The sequence below is a fragment of the Arachis ipaensis genome, chromosome B1 (assembly GCF_059453495.1).
Source record: "Arachis ipaensis isolate K30076 ecotype BB chromosome B1, ASM5945349v1, whole genome shotgun sequence".
Taxonomy (NCBI): Eukaryota; Viridiplantae; Streptophyta; class Magnoliopsida; order Fabales; family Fabaceae; genus Arachis; species Arachis ipaensis.
Window position 1 is genome coordinate 142,752,753 of NC_142436.1, and position 27,766 is coordinate 142,780,518.

The window sequence follows — 27,766 nt, forward strand, 5'->3', positions numbered from 1 at the left end:
TCGCCGTCACGATTACATTAATCTCTTGGCCGAGATTCAAGATTGATTTAGCTCTTCTCCATGCAACTTTCCTCAGTTAGCATGATGGACACTACAGGAGGGGGATGAAACTCAAAGAGTACTTTACTCCTAAGGTTGCGAGAATCGAACTGGTCAATAAATCGGTAGAATGACTGGTTCAATAGTTCAGAGATTTAACCGAAATTCAATCGAAATTCAACCGATTTAACTAAATATAAAATAAAATTACTAAAAATTTAATATATACCTTTTAAATATTTAAATTCAATACTTTTTAAACTGATAAAATTTAAAATTTTATAATTTTATGTAATAAATTATCTATTAAAAATTCACAATAAAAAATCCAATTTTGCTACCACTAACTAATATTCAAAAATTTCATCATAGGGCATCAAAACCAAAACCAATTATATTATTATTATTATTGGTACGGTGCTACAACTTCCACGATTGATCAAATAATGGGTCTGGAAATCATAGAAGAGTTTCGACCAATTACTCCAATAAGAATCGTTGCTGCTTCTTCAACTTCCTTCAAACATGTGAAGGACCTACCCCATTTACACACAACAACAATAACTGTAATACCCTATCACACAGGGCTTTACGCTTAAATCGTAAAACAGAGGTGGTATAATATTACGACCTCTAAAATAAAATTTATATATAATAATATTAAAAAGGATACAGTATACAAGGAGTCTTGAAAAACGGATAAAGCAAAATCGCAAAATAAAAAGCACAACGCTCAGAAAACAAGATTACTTACGTACGAAAAAAACTAAGGATTATAAGCATAATTAAACAGAAAGTAAGAATAGAGGGTCAAGAATACAAAATAACAAGCTCCTAACTCAACCGGCGAAGCTAAGGCTTGCCAGAGAATATTTACATATTTATATACATAACCCAAAGTCCAAAATACATATACATAAAACCTTAGTTCTCCATAAACCTCTAAGAGATACAAAATAACACAAGTATATATAAGGAGAGTCTATACACATATATCAAAAGACCAAAAGTAAAATCCCAAAATGAAAATCCACTTCGCTGCAGAACTCCAGACGCCTAGCGAGGTGCCTCTCGACCTGCATCTGAAAAACAACAACATAGTATGGAATGAGAACCAGAGGTTCTGAGCATGATAAAGGTGCCACGCACATAAGATATAAGGTCCCGGAAATGCCAGAAGTAATCCTAAAACGCCGACAATCAGATTATAAAGCTTAAAGGAGTAAAATAGAAACCATGAAAGGGGTGGTCCTCTGGGGATTCCTAAACCTAACTAAAACCTAACTAGAACCCTCAATCTCCCCGCCTTTCCTCCGTTCCTCCAACTCCAATGAAATTGTACAGACATATAAGCAGACAATGGCAAACACAGGTAGAATACAAGTAATACAAATAGTAAATATAACAATTAGCATATTAAAAATCACTTTGGCATTCCCAATTAATGCACCAGCAAACAATTCATACAAATGCATATGATGAATGTCTATTCTAGTAGCCGTGAGCTCATGCGTCGGTTACTTTGCCAGAACCCGACACATCTGGTAACTAACCCAGACATTTGTCTCTAGGTTGCGCACCTCCAGAAGGGTCATAAACGAAGGAGAGTGTCTTTCCACCTTCTCTTAGAGGTTTCACGAAGGAGAGTGTCTTTCCACATCGAAGGAGTGTGCCTTTCCACCTTGCAACTAGAGAAGAATGTGGGGGGAAACAATACGAAAGAGGGTGCATTTCCACCTTTCCTACATCCCCATCACGACAAGAGGGAGAACTTCCGTCTTCAACTTGCCATCCGAACACATTTTTAAGTTAACACGCAAACGGGTTCGCACCCCAAACCTTGCCATCTCGACCATTCCGGCCATACCAGTCATTGCCAGTCTCAATATTCACCCCTAAATTCTAATTCAGTCACATTTTCACACTTTTCATTCTTAATTCGTCAATTTCCAAGCTTACTTCACCCCCAAGTTACCACTATCTCCTAACCCCATCATGTTCCTAGACTTACTAATAAGATTCAGGATTAACAGAATGGAAATAGAGGTCTGGAAGTTTGTAGTTTAGCTTAAAAACACAAAATCCAGATTTGCTGAAATAGGGACCACGCGTACGCGTGGGAGTCCATTACTAAAAGGTCATGCGTATGCGTGGGCGTACGTGAGATATCCAAACCGAATATGTTGGTCACGTTGCGTGCAGTGGTCACGTCGCGTGCAGTGATTGCGTACGCAAGTTATACAGAACAACAAAAATGTTAAATGCTGCAGAAGTTTCATCTTTGCACTCCAAACTTTCGACGCGCAAAACTATTTCGTTTTAAAATATTTATCATCCATTCTTCGAACACGTAAACTTCACAGACCCAATTCTTATATGAAACAAGTTTGAAACAATTTGGGGGTCCGGAAGCCAAGTTATGGCTCGCCGAAATTCGGTCAAAAATCAATTTTTCACAAACACCTCAAAACCTCAATTTTCTTTACAAACCAAACTCAAATCCTACTTCCTTTACACATATTCAACACAACAACATACCATTTAAAATGCCAAAACCTCCATGCCCTACCTCAATTACTTATACTCCTATATACATATTTTCATACCTAATTTCATCACTTAAATCAACAAGTTTCATCAACAATCCGTCACAAATACATATTCACCCTCATACCTTATCAAACATCATCAATTCATCATTTAGCATTTTATCACCAATATCAAAAACCAACCAAAACTCAACCTTGTTCAACATATCTCATTAAAGCACTAAACAACTTACATACTCATGCATTCATTCCTATCCTATGGTTTTCTAGCATAAGTTTTCACAGAACATTATATATTAAATACGAGAAACCTAAACCATACCTTGGCTTATTTCCATGTATAATCTGAAACACCACAATTAACCACAAGGTCACACCAAACGGGTTTCCGACTCCCCAAAATCCAATATCAAGTCTCCAACTTTACCAATTTGTTTCCAAAATACACAATCCGAATTAATTTCACAAAATAACACTAAAATTACCATAGGGTTCACTAATTAAATAACTTGAAAAGGATTAAACGTTTCTCACCCTACCAACAGAGAATTGGGTCAAAACCTGACAAGTTTGCTAAGCTAGTTTGATCCTAAAAATTAAAATCAACAAAGTTTCAACATCCAAATTCATCTAATTTCGAAATTAGGGAAGGAAGAACTGCGGTTGAAAATGAGACTTCCTTACCAAATTGACCACTGGACCTTGTAGAGATCAACGCTGCGGTCGCGTGGCTACAAACGGTGCAGCGATCGGAGCTCCAGATCAAAACTTAGGCGAGATTGAAATTTTTGGAACAAGGATTTGTATAATCTTTGCTCCCTTCCTCTCTTCCCAGCATGTTTCATCTTTGAAACAAGGGAAATGACTGAAACTTATTAATGAAAGGCAGAAATGGGTTGGGCCTTGATCCAAATATGGGTCTGGTTCGTTCGGTTCGGCCCGTTTGGCCCAATCTTGGGCCAAATTCTTTTAAATTAGTGTCAAAATTCTTATTTTAGTTTTCTCTATCATGTTAAACTACAAAATTTCATTTTATAATTTTCTTGAGTAATAATTAATTTATTCACTAATTATTTAATAATCTCTCGGGTTTAACATCCTACCCCCTAACAGAAATTTTCGCCCTCGAAAATTTCATCCGGCACAACGAATACGTGAGTGTAGTCCGCCTTTATATTTAACGCATAGCAATTCTAAGGTCTTCCTATTCTATGTGCTTTCGCTGCCGCCCTCTTATTTGCTTATCTCTAAAAGTCTTGATCATTCGTCCAACGCCAACAAGAAGCCTCATTAAACTCTGCAAGCTTTGACGACAATACCATACTCGGAACGATTTGGTTTGGTTCTAAGTCCAATACTAGACTTGACATTTCACTGTTAGGTTTTTCTTCCCTATCTTAGGCTATGAGTAATCATGGTATCCCATAATGATACATTGCTCCTTAAATTCGATTATTGCAATTACCTTAACCTTGTGGTTGTGATCGATCTGCATCATGAGTCCTCCCACCTGGACTAGGACAATCCCTAACCAGATGCCCTAGTGATCTGCATCGGTAACACAGATCTTGCTTGCTTTTATGCTACCTATCTGGACGGTAGTTCCCAGTCCTCTTAAATTCTTGACTCCTTGGGGCCAAGTTCTGACGGTGGTCTCTTCGGAGGGACTCCCGGTTATCATTCTCTGCCACGGCTGCCTTTCTCACAGATTCTTCAGCTATTGTTCACAAGTTCAGAAAATACCCTGATCTCCATCGGTGCAACAAAGCTCAGAATATCACTCTGAAAGCCCCCCTCGTACTTAATGCACTTTCATTCCGCAAAATCCTCAAGCGCACCTTGGCAAATGCGAGAAAATCGGCAAAGTTCTTCGAATCTGTTAGTATACTCAGCAACAGTCATTTGGACTTATTTTAATTGAAGCAATTCAAGTTCTTTAGCTTTTCTGACCGAGCTTGGAAAATACTTTCTGTAAAATTCTGTTCGGAACACTTCCCAAGAGATTACAACACCGTCTGGCTGCAGGATACGTCAAGTACCCTGCCACCAATACTGGGCCTCACCTTGCAGCTGATAAGTCCCGGATTTGACCTAATGCTCCTGGGGAACCTGCTGAGCCGGTAGTGCTCGCTCCATCGCCTGAATCCATTTATCCACCTCAGTAGGGTTTGAAGTTCCCCTGAAGATCAGAGGGTGAACCTTCAGGAAAGAGGCAAGCGTCATTGGACCCTCATCGCCATTATTCCCATTGTTCCCGTGGTTCATTTGGTTACCCAACGCTTCAATTGTTGCCTGCATAGCCGCAGCCATGTTTTTCAGGGTAGCCATGAAGTCTACAGGGTTGTTCCCTGTCGGTTCAGGATTAGCATTCCCTATCTACCTCTGTCTCGCCCGCGACCGTGCCCGCGAGTCGACAACTGGTTCTTATACACACCAAACAAGTGATATCAAGTTGATCAGTCTCAATATCGCAAGTCTAGTGCTTCAAGTTCTAAATGCATGCTCATGAATGTTTATGCCACATATATAAGTTAGATATCCTAGTAGCACATAAATACACGCACAGAGAATGCACAAAAGCATAGTCAGACCATCCCTCAGGCTCTATAGGAACGAACCACTTTGATACCATAATGTAACACCCTACCACACAGGGCTTTACGCTTAAGCTGTAAAACAGACGTGGTGTGGTATTACAACCTCTAAAATAAAATTTATATATAATAATATTGAAAAGGATATAGTATAGGAGGACTAAAATAGATATAAGCTTTAAGTCCTTTCCTCCGAACGCCGACACTCTGATTATAAAGCTTAAAGGACTAAAATAGAAACCATGAAAGGGGTGGTCCTCTGGGGATCCCTAAACCTAACTTGAACCCTCAATTTCCCCACCTTTCCTCCGTTCCTCCAACTCCAATGAATTGCACAGACATACAATTAGACAATGGCAAACACAGGTAGAATACAAGTAATACAAATAGCAAGTACAACAATTAGCATATTAAAAATCACTTAGGCATTCCCAATTAATGCACCAGCAAACAATTCATACAAATGCATACGATGAATGTCTATCCTACTGGACGTGAGCTCACGCATCAGTTACTTTGCCAGAACCCAACACATCTGGTAGCTAACTCAGACATTTGTCTCTAGGTTGCGCATCTCATAAATGAAGGAGAGTTCTTTTCCACCTTCTCCTGGAGGTTTCACGAAGGAGAGTGCCTTTGAACATCGAAGGAGCGTGCCTTTCCACCTTGCAACTAGAGAAGAACGTAGGGAAAACAATACAGATGAGAGTGCCTTTCCACCTTCCCCCACATCCCCATCACGACAAGAGGGATAACTTCCGTCCTCAACTTGCCATCCGAACACATTTTCAAGTTAACACGCAAACGGGTTCGCACCCCAAACCTTGTCATCTTGACCATTCCGGCCATACCAGTCATTGCCAGTCTCAACATTCACCCCTAAATTCTAATTCAGTCACATCTTCGCAATTTCATTCTTAATTCGTCAATTTCTAAGCTTACTTCACCCCCAAGTAACCACCATCTCCTAACCCCATCATGTTCCTAGACTTACTAATAAGATTCAAGATTAACAGAATGAAAATAGAGGTTTAGAAGTTTATAGTTTGGCTTAAAAACACAAAATCCAGATTTGCTGAAACAGCGGCCACGCGTACGCGTGAGAGTGCATTACTGAAAGGTCATGCGTAACGCGTACGCGTTGGTGCGGAATTTATAGCCCACAAACTAACGGGCAAGTGCACCAGGTCGTACCAAGTAGTACCTCAAGTGAATGAGGGTCGATTGCTGACATTTCATCATGTCATATTTTTCTATGCTTTTTCATACAAGAAATTAATGATTAGTGCTTAAATATTGAATGCTTTTGTGCTTAAACGGTATATTTCTTTGATCTTTTGATTTTATAAATTTTGTAGGAAATAAGTGGAAAAAGAAGCAAAATAGCACAAAATCAGCTCAAAAAAAAGAAGAATTTTGGGGCACGCTTTGAAGATTGAGCACGCTTTGGAACCTTAGGGCCACGCTTTTAAAAGCGTGGCCCATGACCATAAAGTCATGGCATTATAATGCCTTATGCATGCATTTAAAGCCAATGAACCAGGGCGTTCATTAAGTGGCATTATTAATAAAGCATGCATGCATTTAATTCCATTATTTAATGAGAAAGTATAGGGAGCCAATGACCTAAGCGTACAATGTGTACAATGAAGGTTTAGAAAGTATTAGAGATATGATTATTAGTATTACATTGTCCTTTCAGGTTACGCTTTTGGGATGAGTGGTTTCAGGACATGGTATTAGAGTTTCAGATCTGGAAGGTCAAGAGTTCGAACCTTGGTAAACTCCAAATTAGCTTTTTATAACATGAGATGTTTATTATCCTTGGTATCCAGATGGTTATCCCGGATGGTTATTCTGCATAGTATAGGTGATGTTCAATTTATTCATAAATCAAAGATTTAGCCTATTGTACACATTGTACACTTAGGCCATTGGCTCCCTAGCACTACTCTTATTTAATTACTAATGGAATGAATGAATGCTAAGGCCAAAGCAAGCATGCACGTAATGCATTATAAATTAAAGCATACATTTCACTATTAAAGCCATTAAAGCCAATTGGCCAAAGAACATGTCATGCTTTAACGTAATGCATTAGCATTTAATTAATAAAACAAATGAAAGCATGCATACAAGCTAAGGCATTAATAAAAGCCAATGAAAGCAAAGAAAGGAATAGCGTTCATTGAATTAACGGAGCGCTCATCCAAGGAAGAAAGGGAGCGCTATGTTGAATTCTTTTCACTTTCTCGGGCATTCACAAGGCAAGGAAGTAATGCGCAACAAAGGCAAAACAAGGCCAGCATTCACCAAAGCAACGGAGCGCTCTTGCCAAGCAAAGCAATGCGCACCAAGGGAAGCACCATTAAGTCAAGGAGGTAGCGTTTAAAAATTGAGCGCTACATTAACTTTTTCAAAGTTTTCAGGCCCCCCTCATGAATAAAAGTGAAGCGTGACCTTCACAAATGGGACAGCCAAGGTTCGAATGGGGGACAAGCGCATCAAAGGAGCGCTACGTTAGTTCACTTCACGGAGCGCTACAAGGAAGCCCCATGATGCACCAAGAAGCTTGGCACGAGGCTTGACACAAGGAGCCAGTGAGCACTACGTTCACTCTTCTCACTGAGCACTCCACTGGAGCTGGTCCCTAGCCCATTTTCAATCAATTGCCAACATCCAGATCCACTCTTTTTCAAATCCAAAGCAAGCAAAGTCCATTATCATCACTCAAAGGCACAAGAGATAGTTAGAATAGGAATTTCATTTAATTGTAATTTATTTTCAATTTCAATTTCATTTTAATTTTGTAAAAGCCTATAAAAAGGCATCTGCTCCATTTTAGAAAGGGAGGCTGGCTCTGCTAGAGAGCAATTGGAGTAGAGTAGAATAGAGAATTCTCTTTGAAATACTTTTATTTTTCTGTATTTTTTTATTTCAAGTATTGAATTCAAATTGGCTTATGCAAGTTCAAATTCCTTCTTCTACAATTTCCTTTCTGTTTTGATCGAGAGAGCAATTGAGCTCTTGGTTTTCTTTCTGTTTTTGCTATTTCAAGAGAAATTGTTAATTTCTCTTTGATATTTGAGAATTGATCTAAGTCTTCTTGCTAGTTTACTTTTCTGCTATAATTTTCTTCTCTAAAGTTTTTACTTTCTGTTCCTATTGCTCCCAATTTACTTTCCTGCACTTTTGTTCCTCTGCACTTTACATTTGAGCTACTGTGATCTGAATTTAATTTTCCTGCACTTTAAATTTCCTGTCACTTGTTCTCAAGATCTCTTTGATTGCTTGCTTCATTGCTTTCTTTAATTTCCAACACCCAGCCCTCTTTACATTTCATGCAATTTACCTTTCTTGTCATTTAAGATTCTGCCAATTTATTTTTCTTGTTCTTTAAGATTCAGTCACTTTACTTCCTGTAATTTATAATTCCTGCAATTTATATTCTATTGCTTCAATTTCACTTCAATGTTAGCTTGACTAGACTAATCACTCACTAAAGTTGCTTGATACATCAATCCCTGTGGGATTGACCTCACTCTAAGTGAGTTTTACTACTTGATGCGACCTGGTATACTTGCCGGTGAGTTTTGGTGTGGAATCCAATTTCCACCCATCAAGTTTTTTGCGCCATTGCCGCGAATTGATATAGATCAACAATGATTAAGTGGGTGAGAAGTCTAGATTAAGCATTTTTCTTTGTTTTTGTTCTCTGTTTTAAGTTGATAGCAAGGTGTTTGAGTTATTGCCTTACTAAAAAATTCTTTCTCTGAGACATGAATTTCAATTTTCAATGGTGTTGTGTTTTACAAAATGTAAATGGAGTTCAACTCATCTTGTGATCAAACAAATTTTATGGGATATTACCCACCATCACCAATCTCTGATGGTGGCTGGGAATATCACCAAGAGATCACAATTTCTGAGCACTCCAATCAATGGAGATATGCTTCAGAACCACAAGGTAAATTGCGGAAAACTAGGATTCAGAAAAACTGTAAATTGCGGAATGAGGTAAAAGAAAGAGATCAGATGAGCCCGAAGGGCTGATTCTTTTTTCTTTTTATATCTAATCCTAATTAATGTAAAAATCTTTTCCTATTTATAAATAAAATAAAAGTTTAAATCAAAATAAAATAAATCATCTCGAGCTGCTCCTCTGGGACGAATGGGGACCACAAAGTTCATTAAGGTTGGCACCAAACTTGGAAAATTCCAAGTTTGGTACCACTTCAACCTCATGCAATGCCACTTTTTCTTCATCTTGGCGTCAAACTTGGGTTTGGCACCACCAAGGCAGTGTGTTTGGCGAGTTTGCAATGATCATGGCGCCAAACTTGGAGAATCCCAAGTTTGGCTCCACCAACTCTATGTGGTTCGGAAAAAAAGTGTATACTATTATATATCGTTGGAAAGCTTTGGAAGTTAGCTTTTCAATGCCATTAAAACTGTATCAATTTGACCTTTGTAGCTCAAGTTATATCCGTTGGAGTGCAAAGAGGTCAAGGTTGACAGTATCATCCAATTTCTTCCTTTTCTTCTACACAAATCCTGTCAAATCCATCCGAATGCTACCTGAAATAAACCAAATTGCACACGACTCAAAATAGCATTCATAGTGGCTCAAAAATACTTAAATCTTGATTAAACTTAACAAATTCAAATGCAAATTCACGAGGAAAAGATAGGAAAGATGCTCACGCATCACGCGTAGACGTACAATTTTCTATGCTGGCGTACGCGAGATACCCAACCCAAATAGGTTGATCGCGTCACGTGTAGTGGTCGCATATGCAAGTTATGCAGAACAACAAAAATGCTGAATGTTGTAGAATTTTCAACTTTACACTCTAAACTTCCGACGTGCATAACTATTTCGTTTTAAAACATTTTTCATCCATTCTTCAAATGGCATAAACTTCATAGACCCAATTTTTATATAAAACAAGTTTGAAACAATTTGGGGGTCTGAAAGTCGAGTTATGACTCGCCGAATTCAGTTAAAAATCAATTTTTCACAAACAGCTCAAACCTCAATTTCTTTACAAACCAAACTCAAATCCTACTTCCTTTACACATATTCAACACAACAACATACCATTTAAAATGACAAAACCTCCACGTCCTACCTCAATCATTAAATCACTAAACAACTTACATACTCATGCATTCATTCATATCCTATGGTTGTCTAGCCTAGGTTTTCACAGAACATTACATATTAAATACGAGAAACCTAAACCATACCTTGGCCGATTTCCACGTATAATCCGAAACACCACAATTAACCACCGTTTCCAAGACCCAAGCTTCCAAGGTCACACCAAACGGGTTTTTGGCTCCCCAAAATCCAATATCAAGTCTCCAACTTTACCAATTTGTTCCCAAAATACACAATCCGAACTAATTTCACAAAATAACACTAAAATTATTATATGGTTCACTAATTAAATAACTAGAAAAGGGTTAAACGTTCCTCACCTTACCAACAGAGAATTGGGTCAAAACCCGGCAAGTTTGCTAAGCTAGTTTGATCCTAAACATTAAAATCAACAAAGTTTCAACATCAAAATTCATATAATTTCAAAAATTAGGGAAGGAAGAACTGAGATTGAAAATGAGACTTCCTAACCAAATTGACCACTGGGCCTTGTAGAGCTCAACGCTGCGGTCGCGTGGCCATAAACGGTGCGACGATCAGAGCTCCAGATCAAAACTTATGTGAGATTGAAATTTTTGGAACAAGGATTTGTATAATCTTTGTTCCCTTCCTCTCTTCCCAGCGTGTTTCATCTTTGAAACAAGGGAAATGACTGAAACTTACTTATTAATGAAAGGGAGAAATGGGTTGGGCCTTGGGGAAAATACGGAACCGATTCGCCCGGTTCGGCCCGTTTAGCCCAATTCTTTGAAATTAGTGTCAAAATTCTTATTTTAGTTTTCTCTATCATGTTAAACTACAAAATTTCATTTTCTAATGTTCTTGGGTAATAATTAATTTATTCGCTAATTATTTACTAATCTCTCGGGTTTTACATCATACCCCCCTAACAGAAATTTTTGCCCTCGAAAATTTCATCTGACATAATGAATACGTGAGCGTAGTCCGCCTTTATATTCAACGCATAGCAGTCCTAAGGTCTTCCTATTCTATGTGCTTTCGCTGCCGCCCTCTGATTTGCTTATCTCTAAGAGTCTTGATCATTCGTCCAACGCCAACCAGAAGCCTCAATAAACTCTGCAAGCTTTGATGGCAATACCCTACTCGGAACGATTTGTTTTGGTTCTAAGTCCAATACTAGGCTTGACATTTCACTGTTAGGTTTTTCTTCTCTATCTTAGTCTATGAGTAATCATGGTATCCCATAATGATACATTGCTCCTTAAATTTGATCATTGTAATTACCTTAGCCTTGTGGTTGTGATCGATATGCATCATGAGTCCTCCCACCTGGACTAGGACAATCCCTAACCAGATGCCCTGGTGATCTGCACCGGTAACACAGATCTTGCTTGTTTTTATTCTGCCTATCTGGATGGTAGTTTCCAGTCCTCTTGAATTCTTGACTCCTTGGTGCCGGTGCAACAAAGCTCAGAATATCACTTCGAAGGCCCCCTCGTACTTAATGCACTTTTATTCCGCAAAATCCTTAGGCACACCTTGGCAACTGCGAGAAAATTGGCACAGTTCTTCGAATCTATTAGTATACTCAGCAACAGTCATTTGGCCTTGTTTTAATTGAAGCAATTCAAGTTCTTTAGCGTTTCTGACCGAGCTTGGAAAATACTTTCTATAAAATTCTGTGCTGAACACTTCCTAAGAGATTACAACACCGTCTGGCTGTAGGATACGTTGAGTACCCTGCCACCAATACTGGGCCTCACCTTGCAGCTGATAAGTCCCGGATTTGACCTAATGCTCCTCGGGAACCTGCTGAGCTTGCAGTGCCCGCTCCATCACCTGAATCCAGTTATCCGCCTCAGTGGGGTTTGAAGTTCCCCTAAAGGTCGGAGGGTGAACCTTTAGGAAAGAGACAAGCGTCATTGGACCCTCAACGCCATTATTCCCATTGTTCCCGGGGTTCATTTGGTTACCCAGCACTTCGGCTGTTGCTTGCATAGCCGCAGCCATGTTTTCCAACGCAGCCATGAAGTCTACAAGGTTGTTCCTTGTCGGTTCAGGATTAGCATTCCCTATCCTACCTCTGCCTTGCCCGCGAGTCAACATCTGGTTCCTATACACACCAAACAAGTGATATCAAGTTGATTAGTCTCAATATCGCAAGTCTAGTGCTTCAAGTTCCAAATGCATGCTCATGAACGTTTATGCCACATATATCAGTTAGATATCCTACTAACACATAAATACATGCACAGAGAATGCACAGAAGCATAGTCAGGCCGTCCCCAGGCTCTATAGGAACGAACCACTATGATACCATAATGTAACACCCTACCACACAGGGCTTTACGCTTAAGCCGTAAAATAGAGGTGGTGTGGTATTATGACCTCTAAAATAAAATTTATATATAATAATATTGAAAAGGATACAGTATACAAAGAGCCTTGAAAAACGGATAAAGCAAAATCGCAAAATAAAAAGTGCAACGCTCAGGAAACAAGATTACTTGTGTGCGAAGAAAACTAAGGATCATAAGCATAATTAAATAGAAAGTAGGAATATAGGGTCAAGAATACAAAATAACAAGCTTTTAACTCAGCCTACGAAGCTAAGGCTGGCTGGAGAATATTTACATATTTATATACATAACCCAAAGTCCAAAATACATATACATAAAACCCTAGTTCTCCATAAATCTCTAAGAGGTACAAAATAACACAAGTATATATGAGGAGAGTCTATACACATATAACAAAAAGACCAAAAGTAAAACCCTAAAATAAAAAACCACTTCGCTGCAGAACTCCAGACGCCTAGCGAGGTGCCTCTCGACCTGCATCTGAAAAACAACAATATAGTATGGAATAAGAACTAGAGGTTCTCAGCATGGGAAAAGTGCCACGCACATAAGATATAAGGTCCTAGGAATGCCAGAGGCAATCCTAGAATGCCGACACTCAGATTATAAAGCTTAAAAGAGTAAAACAGAAACCATGAAAGGGTGGTCCTTTGGGGATTCCTAAACCTAACTAAAACCTAACTAGAACCCTCAATCTCCCCGCCTTTCCTCCATTCCTCCAACTCCAATGAAATTGCACAGACATACAAGCAGACAATGGCAAACACTGGTAGAATACAAGTAATACAAATAGCAAGTATAACAATTAGCATATTAAAAAACACTTAGACATTCCCAATTAATGCAATAGCAAACAATTCATACAAATGTATATGATGAATGTCTATCCTACTAACCGTGAGCTCACGCACCAGTTACTTTGCCAGAACCCGACACATCTTGTAGCTAACCCAGACATTTGTCTCTAGATTGCGCATCTCCAGGAGGATCATAAATGAAGCAGAGTGCTTTTCCACCTTCTCCTGGAGGTTTCATGAAGGAGAGTGCCTTTCCACATCGAAGGAGTGTGCCTTTCCACCTTGCAACTAGAGAAGAATATGGGACAAACAATACGAAGGAAAGTGCCTTTCCATCTTTCCCACATCCCCATCACGACAAGAGAGAGAACTTCCGTCCTCAACTTGCCATCCGAACACATTTTCAAGTTAACACGCAAACGGGTTTGCACCCCAAACCTTGCCATCTCGACCATTCCGGCCATACCAGTCATTTCCAGACTCAACATTCACCCCTAAATTCTAATTCAGTCACATCTTCGCACTTTTCATTCTTAATTCATCAATTTCCAAGCTTACTTCACCTCCAAGTTATCACCATCTCCTAACCCCAACATGTTCCAAGACTTACTAGTAAGATTCAGAATTAACAGAATGGAAATAGAGGTTTGGAAGTTTGTAGTTTAGCTTAAAAACACAAAATCCAGATTTGATGAAACAGGGGCCACGCATACACATGGGAGTGCATTACTGAAAGGTCACGCGTACGCGTGGGCCACACGTATGCGTGGCCGTATAGATTTCTATGCTTGTGTACGCAAGCACCCTGCTCGCGTACGCGAGATACCCAACCCGAATAGGTTAGTCGCGTTGCGTGCAGTGGTCGCGTACGCAAGTTATGCAGTACAGCAAAAATGCTGAATGCTGCAGAATTTTCAACTTTGCACTCCAAACTTTCGACGCGCATAACTATTTCGTTTTAAAACATTTTTCATCCATTCTTCAAACGGCGTAAACTTCACGGACCCAATTTTTATATGAAACAAGTTTGAAACAGTTTAGGGATCCGAAAGTCGAGTTATGGCTCGCTGAAGTTCGGTAAAAAATCAATTTTTCACAAACACCTCAAACCTCAATTTTCTTTACAAACCAAACTCAAATCCTACTTCCTTTATACATATTCAACACAGCAACATGCCATTTAAAATGCCAAAACCTCCACGTCCTACCTCAATCACTTATACTCCTATATACATATTTTCATATGTAATTTCATCACTTAAATCAACAAGTTTCATCAACAATTCGTCACAAATACATATTCACCCCCATACCTTATCAAACATCATCAATTCATCATTTAGCATTTTATCACCAATATCAAAAACCAACCAAAACTCAACCTTGTTCAACATATCTCATTAAAGCACTAAACAACTTGCATACTAATGCATTCATTCCTATCCTATAGTTGTCTAGCCTAAGCTTTCACAGAACATTATATATTAAATACGAGACCACAATTAACCACAATTAACCACCATTCCGCAAGACCCAAACTTCCAAGGTCACACCAAACGGGTTTTCGGCTCACCAAAATCCAATATCAAGTCTCCAACTTTACCAATTTTTTTCCAAAATACACAATCCGAACTAATTTCACAAAATAACATTAAAATTACCATAGGGTTCACTAATTAAATAACTTGAAAAGGGTTAAACGTTTCTCACCTTACCAACAGAGAATTGGGTCAAAACCCGACAAGTTCGCTAAGCTAGTTTGATCCTAAACATTAAAATCAACAAAGTTTTTAACATCCAAATTCATCTAATTTCAAAATTTGGGGAAGGAAGAACTGAGATTAAAAATGAGACTTCCTTACCAAATTGACCACTGGGCTTTGTAAAGCTCAACACTGCGGTCGCGTGGCCACAAACGGTGCGGCGATCATAACTCTGGATCAAAACTTAGGTGATATTGAAATTTTGGAACAAGGGTTTGTATGATCTTTGTTCCCCTCCTCTATTTCCAGCGTGTTTCATCTTTGAAACAAGGGGAAATGACTAAAACTTATAAATGAAAGGGAGAAATGGGTTAGGCCTTGGGCTCAATACGGGTCTGGTTCGCTCGGTTCGGTCCGTTTGGCCCAATCTTGGGCCAAAATTCTTTGAAATTAGTGTCAAAATTCTTATTTTAGTTTTCTCTATCATGTTAAACTACAAAATTTTATTTTTAATTTTCTTGAGTAATAATTAATTTATTCACTAATTATTTACTAATCTCTCGGATTTTACAATAACCGAAAAAGAAGAACAAGAAGATGAAGAAGAGTGCCGCACACTCACTTTTTCTTCTCTAACGTTCACTACTCCATTGGAATGCCCACCAGCTCCAAAGGAACAAAGGTGAACACTCCCACCAAACAGAATCAACAAGAACAATAATGTTGTAGCTCCACCTTCTAATATATCCAATATCCATACAATTAACTCAGAATCTATACAAATAACTTAAAAGTCAGAATATATATAACAAAAATCATAAAAATTCACAAAAAGGCAATGCAACTAAAGAAGGAGTAGATGAGTGCTTATCAAAGAAGAGAAGACGGGTGAGCAGCATAGTCCTTCGCATGGAGGTAATGGTTGAGCAGTGGAACGAAGGTGACTTGCAAAGAGAAGACAATCAAGTAGATACGTTCGCAACGGCAAGGAGAACGGGGCTACCAAAAGAGACGTTCAATGGCAATGCCGGGACCCTCGGACTCGACGACGAGTTCAGGACAGCTGACGATGACAAAGATAGGTCCGTGCTTGACAATGAGGATAGATCGACGGCGACGCCAACAACAGCTCCTAACCGACTTTCTAGCGACGCGAGGAGAAGAGCAGACCTTCGACAGGCGAAGGCGAGGATGGCAACAATCGCGCCGGCGCCGATGGTGGGGATTGATGGTGGGGGCATAGCTGGGTGCTCCTTGTAACGACCCAACTTCCAACACGTCATGATTGTACCAAAAGTAAGGCATTACTAACTTAATTCCTTTATTATTTATTTAATATTAAGCTTTTACGCATTAATCTACCGAAAGTTTTTTTTAAAAAGTTAAAACTTTTCCATCTTACAAGAACAAATAACGCATATTCACATACTTAATATTAATAATACATTATAGTATTACATACAAAACCAATTACAAAACCTACCCCTTTGAATAAAACTTCAACTAACAAGGCGACGGAAAAATAAATTCTAACAACAACTCAACTCGCAAACAAATTCTTCTATGCTTCTGCAACTTCACAATAAGCTTTCGTACTTGTAGCTGAAATGGGTGGAAAGAGGGGATAAGAATTAGGAAGTCTTTAGTAGGATTGGGGTGGATAATTAAGTTCATTTTATTCTTTGTTACACACCAATCCTACAACAGAATACATATAATTTTCAATAGATAGCCAACAATAACTAACAACATGACACATACAAATATAATAAATAAAAAAACACAAAAGTCAATTAATCATATAGCACATTCACAATCACAGAATTACACAGCACAGAGATATGCGCAAATAAGCATGATGTATGTCTAGCCCTATGCAAGCCATGAGTTCATGTGTTAGTTGCTTACCTGCTTCCGATATTACTCGGGTATAAGTCCCAGATATGGCTTTCCAGATGCATATAGTGTGTATATAAGTCTTACGGCCAGGCTGCATACAATACGATTTTTAAATGTGTTGTAATATGCTTACATCTGGAAAATAGTTCACAATGTGTGAGCGTCCCTACTATATATTTGACCCTAAAGCCCAAACAAGGTTGCATCTGCTCTCATGTGGTAGACAGTCTTTTAAAGTCTTTTTATCTTTGCCATCTGCTCTTCTTAGGCAGAGATCTCTTTAATTAATACATTCTTTTTTTTTGTTCTCTGCTCTCCTGTGGCAGAGATTTGTTGGATTCTTTTAGTCTCGTTCTCTACTTTCCTGTAACAGAGATCCCTTTAATCATTTTCTTTTCTTTTCTTTTCTTTCTTCTTTTCTATCTTATCATTCTCTTTTACTTTCTTACATTTCAACAATATAAATTATCTTCGCACTCTTCTCTCGCCTTTTCCTCGATGTTTTATGAAGGAAGATCGGAAAATTCTTAGCTTAGATTTGTCTTTCTAAAACTTTTAGAAAAGATTACTGTTTATCCTTCTATTATATCATAAATAAAATAATATCTTTTAAATAAAATACTAATATTTATATAAGTCTTTGGGATGAGCAAAAAAAAGAGACTCAAGCTAGGAGTGAGGAAGGCAATAAGTCAGCCACCTAAACATATAGACCTCACACTTGATTGAGGCTTCAAACTCTTTAGGATTTTCTTTTGATATGTAATGTTGTTATGTAGGGGTTTTAGTCATATTATGCCATGTGACTCTTCTTTGTTTATGGTATGGACCACTTTTATTATGTGGGTAGACCATTGTTATGAGTTGGTAGATTATTTATTTTGTGACTATCTAAGTGTCTTAAAATATATAATACAAAAATACTTGGTGTCTATTATAAACTATAGATACATTGTCTATAATTCAATACATCTTTTGTTGTCACTACTTTTTACTCTATATCATATTTATGTGCATCTTAAATAGTAAAGGAACAATATTCATTGAAAGAAATTAAACATATAATATATCTTCACTGCATTCAAAATAAACAAGACACTTTTGAATTATATAGACTATTATATTTTCATGACAGCTATAATTTTTACACCTTTATATATAAGACTGCAACAATCAAAACACTAAATATCAATATCAACATAATTTGAATCTTGTTTTGCTTCTTTATAGTGTCTTCCATTTTACCAAGTTGCTCTTGGACTGAACTGAGCTCACCACACAACATTTTCACACAAGCATCTATTTGTCCACTTTCCGTATTTAATTTCTCTAGATCGACACTTAATCTCTCTATCTTCCTTTCTTGTTTTTCTAATTCTCTGACCCTTTCAAACTCTTGCTGGGAATCCACTAATCCATCATCACCAGAATTTTTTTTTCGTTTTCATCAACCCATTCAAAAAACTTGTATCTCTTGTTAGGATAAGAAATGAATCTTCTGTTTAAATTTTTTGATGTATTTGAATTCCGGAGAATGAGAGTGCCTTCACAAAAGCAACGAACCCTCCTTTCTTTTTGCTTCAACCATCAACTCTTCTATCTTTTTCATCATCAATCTATTCGAATAACTTATATTTTGGCATTCTCCCACAACGAACATATCTTCTTCTATGGCTTGCTACTGCTGAAGAAGACATGACAGCAACTGTCTCACCACAAAAATAAAGATGACTCTTTCTTATGAGGGTTTTGGAGCTACAAATTTCTGAAGATAAGTGACTTTCATCCATGAATATTCACAGACTATGAGAAGCAAACAGAGGAGAAGAAGGGTTAGGAAGAGGCGAAGAGAATCAGAACTTAGAACTCTACTGAGTGTGAGTGATTTGTAAAGGGTAAATGATGGGTATAATGTTCGATTTACTCATCCTTAATGTTTTTTGTAATGTTTACTGTCAATAGAGACTTAATTGAAAAAAAAAATTGATACAGGACCCAATTAAAAGGAAAAAAGTATAGAAATTTAATTGAAAATTTGGTGAAACGATAAGGACCAATAGAATAATTAAACATTAAATTATATTATATCTAAATTGATTTAATTTGATCTAGTATAAATTGTATACTTTTTTATTTTGTAAATCGATCAAAATCACAGTATGAATATTATTTTAATCGTAAATTTTTTAAAATAATATATTTTTTTAAATTTCATATATCTCATTTTAAGCAATTTTAATTCGTATAAACGAAATATGTAAAAGAAATAGAAATGAGTAAATATGCTACAAATTACCTATATCTATAAATAAATATTTAAATTATTTATTTATAAAAAATCCCAGCAATGACAATATTTAATTAAAAACAAACAAAACAAATAAATAAAATAAAAATAATAATATTAAATTAATTTAAAAAAAAAAACCCACGTCAATAATTAATCTGTAAGATGCGCCAGCAGCAGCTATTGGCCACCATAACCACCGCCATCGCCACCATGAGTCCCCCTTGTCCTCCACCTCCACCGCCACCAAAACCCAAATCTACGCCGATTTCCGGCGCGTGCAGCTGCAAGCACTCACCGTCGGCGACTCTGGACCTTCTCATTCTCATATTAGTGCTCTTCTCTGGCGCGTTCCTCCTCTCATCGTATTTCTCCTACATCTTCAACTCCCTCTCCCTCCTCCTCGCGCAATCGGCGCCTAACCTCCACCAGCTCCCGATCTCGTGGCTGCTAGGGTTCTTCACCTTCTTCGGCGTCTCGATCGTGATCGTCGATTTCTGGTGCGGCGCGCGATCCAGGAAGTGCCGGGCGCCGGGCTGCAAGGGACTCAAGAAGGCGATGGAGTTCGATTTGCAGCTGCAGACGGAGGAGAACCTCCGTTGCGGCGCCTCCGATGAGATTGACAGGCTGCCATGGAAGGGCGGCAGGGAAGGCAATCCTGACTACGAGTGCCTTCGGTCTGAGCTCAGGAAGATGGCTCCCGCCAACGGACGCGCCGTCTTACTCTTCCGAGCGCGTTGCGGCTGCCCCATTGCCAAGCTCGAAGGTTGGGGCCCCAAGAAAGGAAAGCGCCATAAGAAGTCAGTTCTTCTCCCCTCTTTTGATTTGCTCAATTTATGAATTTGCTGTGTTTTCTGTCCTATTGCAATGTGACTAGTGTTGTTTGTTTTTATAAGTGGTTCACTTTTTTATTGGTTGGGACTTTATTAATTTGCATGAATTATCTTGAGTCATTGAAGATGTAATCTGATTATGTCTCTTTGAATGGAGAATTGTTGCTCTGGCTGCTGCATTGTGCTGTGTTTCTGAGTTCTGGTTGATATCTTAGCCGTTAGGCGTAGAAGCTATCACCCTTTATCTGGTTTTTCCATTCGGTTGTAGATCAAGTTTAAGATTTATCCCCTTTGGTATAATAGCAAGTTAGCAACTCCATGTATGCATCTGTAGACTCTGCTGAACTTGGCTTAGTTCACAAGTCACAACCACCTTTGAGTCTATACCTCTTTCCACAGAGTTTCATTTCCTAAATCGCCATTAAGTGACGGCCTTCTCGCCGTCATATTTCTATGAGCCCTGGGAAAGAGAGTTGTCAGTAAGAATACAGTGTTCACTCTTCATGTGCAAGATTACCTGTGATTTTCTCCCTATCGCTATAGTATGAGCTTCCTTTGAGTTTAGGATTTCATTGACAGTAATCTTAATGCCTATATCTGAGGGTCTAAAAGTTTGAGGAGTGTCTAAGCAGTCCATACCTGTTGTATACCTGACAAAATAAAACTTGTAGGAGCCTTTATTAGACATTCCGAATATTATTGGGGTTGTTTGAGTGTTTCTGCTACTTCTATGTTCCAGTGCCAGCAACTTTTTGGGTTGGAAACGTTTTTATTGGGTGTTTTAAGTGTTTTTGATTTATGACTTACTCTGTTTCTTACTTCATCAATTTCTTATAACCTTAATACTGAAAAACATGTGAAATCTTTGGAGTTTCCTGGGAGATAACTCATTTGACTTCAAAGTGAGCATGCAGTTGCTAGTTGCGGTATACTAAAGTTTATGACATCAGTTATTAGACTGTGTTAAGTTTTGAAATAAGGGGCAGGTTTAGACTAGAATGGCATGTAGTTACGGTTCTAAGTCGAAGGAATGTAGTTTTGAACCTAGTGATTGCATTCCAGGCTTTGGTACATATTTGTAAAAGAAACATGTAATTACCTATATACGAATGTTTTTAGGTCGTTGGTACATATATGTATAAATGATAGAATTAATTACCAACGCATGAATTTTTGTAGGTCTGAATTCTACTTCCATTAATCTAGAATATATTTTAGCAAACAGATGCCCTCGACCTGCTCAGGATTCAGGACAACATTCAACGACATGTATGGATCATATGTAAGATGTTGAATGCAAATACTGCAGTAAACAATTGAGACTTTATAGGCTTAAGCATAAGATATATACAGTGGAAAACATTACCAGGAAAAATAATTTGTTAATTTCTCTTTTCCTCGGGAAAAATAGGGGAAAAAAAAAACGACGACAGAAACCAGGAAACACAATAGAAATGAGAGAGTAAAAAACCATGAAGTTGATTGTCAGGTGAAGAACTGTTCTAGTTGAATAATGCATTAATAATTCAATCTATGATCAATAATTATGCTAGTATTCTTCTGGTTCAGAGAACTTTAGACTTGGCTTACCTGGTTACTGTGTCTGTGAGGCTTAGGTGGATGATCAGAGAATAAATACCATATTTCACAGATTGGGAAGAAGGAAAACTGATCAAATTCTGGGTTAGATATTCTCAGTTCTCAATGTGTTATTTCATTCTTGTCTGAATGAAAACTTACTGGTGACATGGTCGCTTGATATTATGGTTGAGAGTAAGTAGTAAGCATAAGTTTGTTAACCAAAAGTTTGAACCTCCAACTGTGTTTCCCTTGTTCAACAATTTTCAACGCTGAAATAGGGTGTAAGCTTTATGCTTTATGGATCAATTGAAACACAGATAGTTTCCACACTTATGATCTCCCTGGTCCCTACTTGCATCATCTGAATTCTTTTGCAGTATTTTGCTGTGAGCTTTATTGTAAATATCTCTCTCGCTGTCGTATGCATTCAATTCTCTCATAAACTGTCCTGCCTAAATTTCTGTTAACCCACAAAATCTGAAGTGCATCATGCATTCACGTAGAAAATAGAAGTGGAAACTGACCTTGCCAATGATTCATGAATTATTTCACAATTGCATTAGCTACCCATCTAGTAGTTAAAATTTGTTGCAATCTATGACTTGAATGAGTTCTTTGAAATTCTATTTTGGTGCTTCCCTGACACAATAATTTTAATGATACGAGCAGATCCCTACAGAATGCGACTGTTAATGGAAAAGGAGATCATCGCTGATACACTGTGGTGTGGTGTGGTGTTTCCATCACCGGCATCTCAATATATATCATTACCATCTCAATGTTCAATGTTTCACTATTTACTTGGAGACTTGTTCACAATCAGAATCAATTTTTTGTTAAGGAAAAAAGAAAAGTTTATAATCTGATATTTTAGTATTACCCGTCCTTCCTTATGTCTGAACTATATCTATATATCTATCTAGGCTAGGGGTCTATCATCTTTGGAAGGATCATACAAAATTAACTGCAATATAATAAATATTGGATTTATCATCGTTGACCCCTTTCCTTGGCTTTACTTATCCACAAGTTGCTGATCCTAAACTTGTTCATCCCTTGGTTTGCTCCTTTGACGAAAATATCGTTTCGGGGTATGATTTGAAACATTGTTTGGACTGTAAAACAAACATGTTTTAAATTTAAATAAGATGCTTGATTACGCTGGTCTATACAATTGGTTGTGTACATACATGGAACTTTCCTAGGAATGTTCACTCCAATTTTGCTTGTGGAATAAATAATAATAATTCATCGACTTTGACTGCATATAAGAAAAATGAAAATATTGACATTCTGGAATAAAGGAGTTTTCTTTAGCAGCCTTTGTTTCTATGTTATTCTTAATGTTTACTATCGATATTTCGATATATGCTTAATTTTATTGGAATTAAAAAGTTGTTAGGCTAATAACCTTCAAAAAGAAAAAAAAAAAAAAAAGAGAAAAAAAGGAATCCAGAAGAATATAGGTTAACTTTGAAACTAAAATATTATCGATTAGTAATCATCATGCGAAGAACTATGTCAATATTAGTCATATCGTTGTCACTCTTCCACAAGAATCCGTCAATATCAAAAGAAAGTCATTTTCATGCATGCAGAATCTGAATGCCTGGATGGCTTATTGAAAATGGAATAAAAAGTCGTCCGAATGTATGAAGAATCTGCACCTTAATCAGCATAGAGCTTAATTAAACCTGGAGTGCATATAAGAATAAATAAATAAAAAGAAGAAAGGCTACTAGAAATATTATAGTTGGACCATTTGGTAATGTCCTTGGAATTTGGATATCTTCATATTTTTAATTAGTTAGCATGCATATACCATTGTTTTGCGTTGGAACTCCATTCATACCATAAAGTATTAATAGTATTATTTTAGTTAGAATTATAAAGGGTTGGCAAACTAGCATTTATAAATAGAAAATTAAAGCTAATTGTATTAATTTTCACCAAAAGCAAACAAAATAAAATAATTTACGACTGGTAATATAAGCCAAATACACACAATTCTACAATCGAATGAAAATATGAAATCAACCTTGTAAATTAAAAAAATGACTTGTACCTAGACATGCACATTTTTCTCTAGAGATAGAACCACATAATTGGTAGCTCAACACAATTAATTTAACACCTAAACAACAATAACAAGGTGGAACCCACCACCCTAATATATCGCTGTAAGTATTTACATTCCAAAATCCCAACAAATATAATCAACTCACTTTTGTTTAATTAATTTAATTAAATTTGATGACTTTATCTTCCCATGTCATGAGCACCTGAAGAAAACGCTTTTGCCGCATGAACAAAGCTTTTCTCCTGAGACTCAACGTCGTCGTTTGACTCTTGATCCTCCACATCAAACCCCAGAGAAAAATACTGCACCTTTTCACCATAAAGCTTCACCAAACCCAAGTACATAGAGACCGCAAACACAGTGACCAAGATGATGAACCAACTGAACTCAATGTTGACGAGCGAAATGGCACGATGAAGTGCCTCATTGCTCGAGCACCTCACAACTTGGTGACCTTCCTCGTCATTGATGAAGCAACCTTTTGGTATAAGCGATGGTGTCCACAGCATGTAACCCATCACTATCAACCACAAACCCTGGAAGAATATGCTTATTGAACGCACGAAGCTCACCAAGAAGCTCTTTGGGAACCCAATCCCCATTAACGTGGTGGAAAGAGAAACAAATATAACGAGCTGAAGGAGAAGGTGGTATTGTCCTTCTGGACCCATGTGATCCGCTGAGTGAAGGTGGAAGAGAAGGAGTTGCTGAGAGAAGGCGATGGCCGCAAGCAACTGCGATAAACCATGTTGCGAAGGGGTGTTGAGTTTGTCGAGAATGATTGAAAAGACGGCGAAGACGAAGAAGGTGAGGGAGATGGAGGAGTGCTCGAAGTTGTGGAGGTGGTTGGAGGGTATGGTTCCGTCTGGGTCGAGAGGTTGATGGCGTTCAGGGCCTATGAAAAGTTCCATGGATACAGAAGCCATGGAAGCAGCCATGATGAGAATAAGCTCAAGGTATTTGAACTTGGAAGATGGGAACCATGGCTTTGAGGTGTAGGATTTAGGGTTGAGTGCATGGAGCTTGATGTTGTTGAAGAGGTGCCATAAACCAATTAGCAAGAACCCAAAACCTGGTGCCACGTGTCCCACCAGAGTCCCCATATTTGTGTTTGTTTGAGAGGGAAAATGTGTTAATATTTGTGATGATGAGGCAAATTAAAGAGAGACAGAGTTGTATTTAAGAGGGAAAATGAAAATGTCTAGAGTGTTCTCTTGTAAAGCGAAGGGTTTTGAAGTCCAACTTTGTTTGCTTATCTTTGGTTTTTGCTTGAGGAATAAGCTTATACTATATATTATATGTTGAATGTTGTTTACTTTTAATTCTTGGAGTTTGACCATATGAACCTTGACGAATGCGATGAGGGTAGCGCTGGCTTTCTAGAATATAAAAATAAACATACCACGAACTTCTTGTGCTCTTTGCTGATTTTGACAATTATTAATGATATGTTATTCCTTGCCTAAGTTTTAATTATCTTCTTTTTATAATAAGACGAAAACATGTTTTCCCCGTTCAAATTTGGCACTTGTTTTGTTTCTTTATTTTTGTATTCGCCTTAATGTTCTTGCGTGCAATTATATTTCTATTTGTATTTACTATAATTTGAACAGATAATTTTAAATTAATGGTTTGTACCATGAATCCGGATAGTGTTTGATTTTCATAGTTGTGCGATATGTTATCATTTTGATTTCATAACATGGCTTAGTTGGCCATGAAACAACAAAGAGGATAACTTAAGCGTAAGCGTCATGCAAATATTACGAAACCGGCGGCGAAAAATCGAGGGGTTGGTACCATTTGTTTCCTGTATATGTTTATCTTCTTTGTTGGATATACAAATATTCGGTCTTCAAGTTAATTCAATAAGGTTATGTTGGGTCTGACTTTCTGTTTGGTCATTGTATTATTTGCTGAGTTTTCTTATCAAAAATGCAAATTTGAATTCCAACCGCAAAATATATTGAATTCTTTCCCTAACAAAGCTGACCAACTTATATGCTTTTCTTCTTTGTGCCTTTGTTACGATAACTGTCCCTTTCAAGGCAATTTGTTGAAAAAAAAAAGAAGAAAATTCTTTTTGGACAATTTTAATTTTTACTGCTTCTTTTAATCATACTTTTCCAAATGGATTTTTAAGACAGAGATTAATCTATTTTTGTTAATAAAACTTTCTTTTAAATTAAAATAATATTATATGTCTTCCATCTTTAAAGAATATAATTTTTAGAATATTTATAAATATAAAATATCTCTCGTCTGAGATAGTTATCAAACCTTAAAGAGGATGTATTACAACTATTCTCTTTACTATTGATTTGTGAGATTATTGCAATTTTCATATATCAAGACACCAGGGACGGATGTATGTATAAGAGTGTGGGGTAATACGATTTAAAATTTTGTTGAGTAATATATGATAATATTTATTTATTTTCACTAAATTATTAAATTTGACTCTATAATAATTTTTTACTTAATTTTTGTACTTTATAGTCAATTTAAAAATTTTATATTAGATGTCATTAAAATTATCAATTCTCAATTTAAATGAAATTTGTATTTTTTCTTAGAAATCAACTCAAAAAAGTGTTATTTTTTTTTTATATATTAGTTTTAATTTTTTTCTGTAAATACATTAATTGAAAGAACTTTTTTAACTATGAATCTCAATAAGAATTGACTTCTAATTGTATAAGAAGTAAATTTTTAAATAAGTATTTACTTATATATATGTAAAAGAAATACTATACATCCAACTCTTTTTATGAATTAAGTCTAATCAAGTTAAACAATAAAACTTAAAATAATATTAGTCATAACAGATTTTTGTTGTTTTAAACAAATTTGATTGGACTTGGTTAACAAAAAAATATGAATATGTAGTATTATCCTATATAAAAAACAGATATTTATAAGGGTAAAGTATATTTTTTTTCCCCGAAGTTTGGCAAAAGTTTTTAAAATACACTTAAGTTTTATTTTGTTTCAATTTTGTTCCAAAAATTTTCGATTTGCATCAAATATACCCTCGGAGGCTAAATTTTCAAAAAATTTAAGACCAATATAACAATAATGCATGAAAATTATGCTTGATTTGCTTGTGTTGAGGGGTTGTTCTTATGAAATTGTTGTTGAATCGATCTTAATTTTTTTGAAAAATTAGCCATCAGAAGTATATTTGATGCAAATCGAAAACTTTTGGGACAAAATTAAAACAAAATAAAACTTAGGGATATTTTTAAAACTTTTATCAAACTTTAAGGACAAAAAAGTATACTTTACCCTAGCTATTTATAAATGATTATTTTAGTATTTTAATTTGTAAAATTAGATATTATAAAAATTAATCATGTTATATTTACATCGAAAATAACTACCTGTGTATATATATTAAAATAAAAAATACACATTAAAAATAAATTAAACAATATATATATTTATATACGAAGACATAATAATTAATAAATAATTTGATAACTAATTTTTATGTACACATAATATTTTTATTTTATATATATATATTTTTACCTTATTATCAAAATTTTCTGGATCAGTTACAAAGACACCAATCACATTGCAGAATGTCACCTTAGCACATGTACCGGTTGATTTGTGTTACGATTCTTTAGTAGCTATATACATTGACATTGATATGTTCTGTGTCCCACATTTTTAATTTTGGTAAAAACTTACGTTACAATTGCCTATGAGTGACGTTGATAATTAGAATCCTCGTATAAGGATTTTTTTGGGGAAAATTATTCTAAAAGATAAGATTTAATTATTAAAAAAGATTTTTAATACTAAAATTATTAAAAAGAATCAAACTTTTTTATAATATTTAAGGTGTGCGAACCAAATTTTTTTATAAAAAAATAAATATATCTTTAATTTTTTTATTTTATTTTTATAA

At 36.6% G+C, this 27,766-nt stretch overlaps 2 protein-coding genes across 2 annotated transcripts; one reads left to right on the forward strand and one right to left on the reverse strand.

Moving 5' to 3' along the window:
- Positions 1-19,492: 19,492 nt before the first annotated feature.
- On the forward strand, positions 19,493-23,215 carry LOC107637674 (uncharacterized protein At5g19025). Its single transcript, XM_016341049.3, has 2 exons — positions 19,493-20,153; positions 22,437-23,215. The coding sequence occupies exons 1-2, from the start codon at positions 19,519-19,521 to the stop codon at positions 22,480-22,482; spliced, it is 681 nt and encodes a 226-aa protein (XP_016196535.1). The 5' UTR covers positions 19,493-19,518; the 3' UTR covers positions 22,483-23,215.
- Positions 23,216-23,787: 572 nt separating this feature from the next.
- Positions 23,788-25,095, reverse strand: LOC107637685 (uncharacterized). The gene has a single exon (XM_016341055.3). The coding sequence runs from the start codon at positions 24,948-24,950 to the stop codon at positions 24,027-24,029; it is 924 nt and encodes a 307-aa protein (XP_016196541.1). The 5' UTR covers positions 24,951-25,095; the 3' UTR covers positions 23,788-24,026.
- Between the last annotated feature and the right edge of the window lie 2,671 nt (positions 25,096-27,766).

Bases quoted from the DNA above. Each gene is read 5' to 3' on its own strand.
- LOC107637685 (XM_016341055.3), bottom strand. From the start codon at position 24,950: ATGGGGACTCTGGTGGGACACGTGGCACCAGGTTTTGGGTTCTTGCTA.
- LOC107637674 (XM_016341049.3), top strand. From the start codon at position 19,519: ATGCGCCAGCAGCAGCTATTGGCCACCATAACCACCGCCATCGCCACC. The intron at 20,154-22,436 runs GTCAGTTCTTCT...TGATACGAGCAG, and splicing joins AAAGGAAAGCGCCATAAGAA to ATCCCTACAGAATGCGACTG.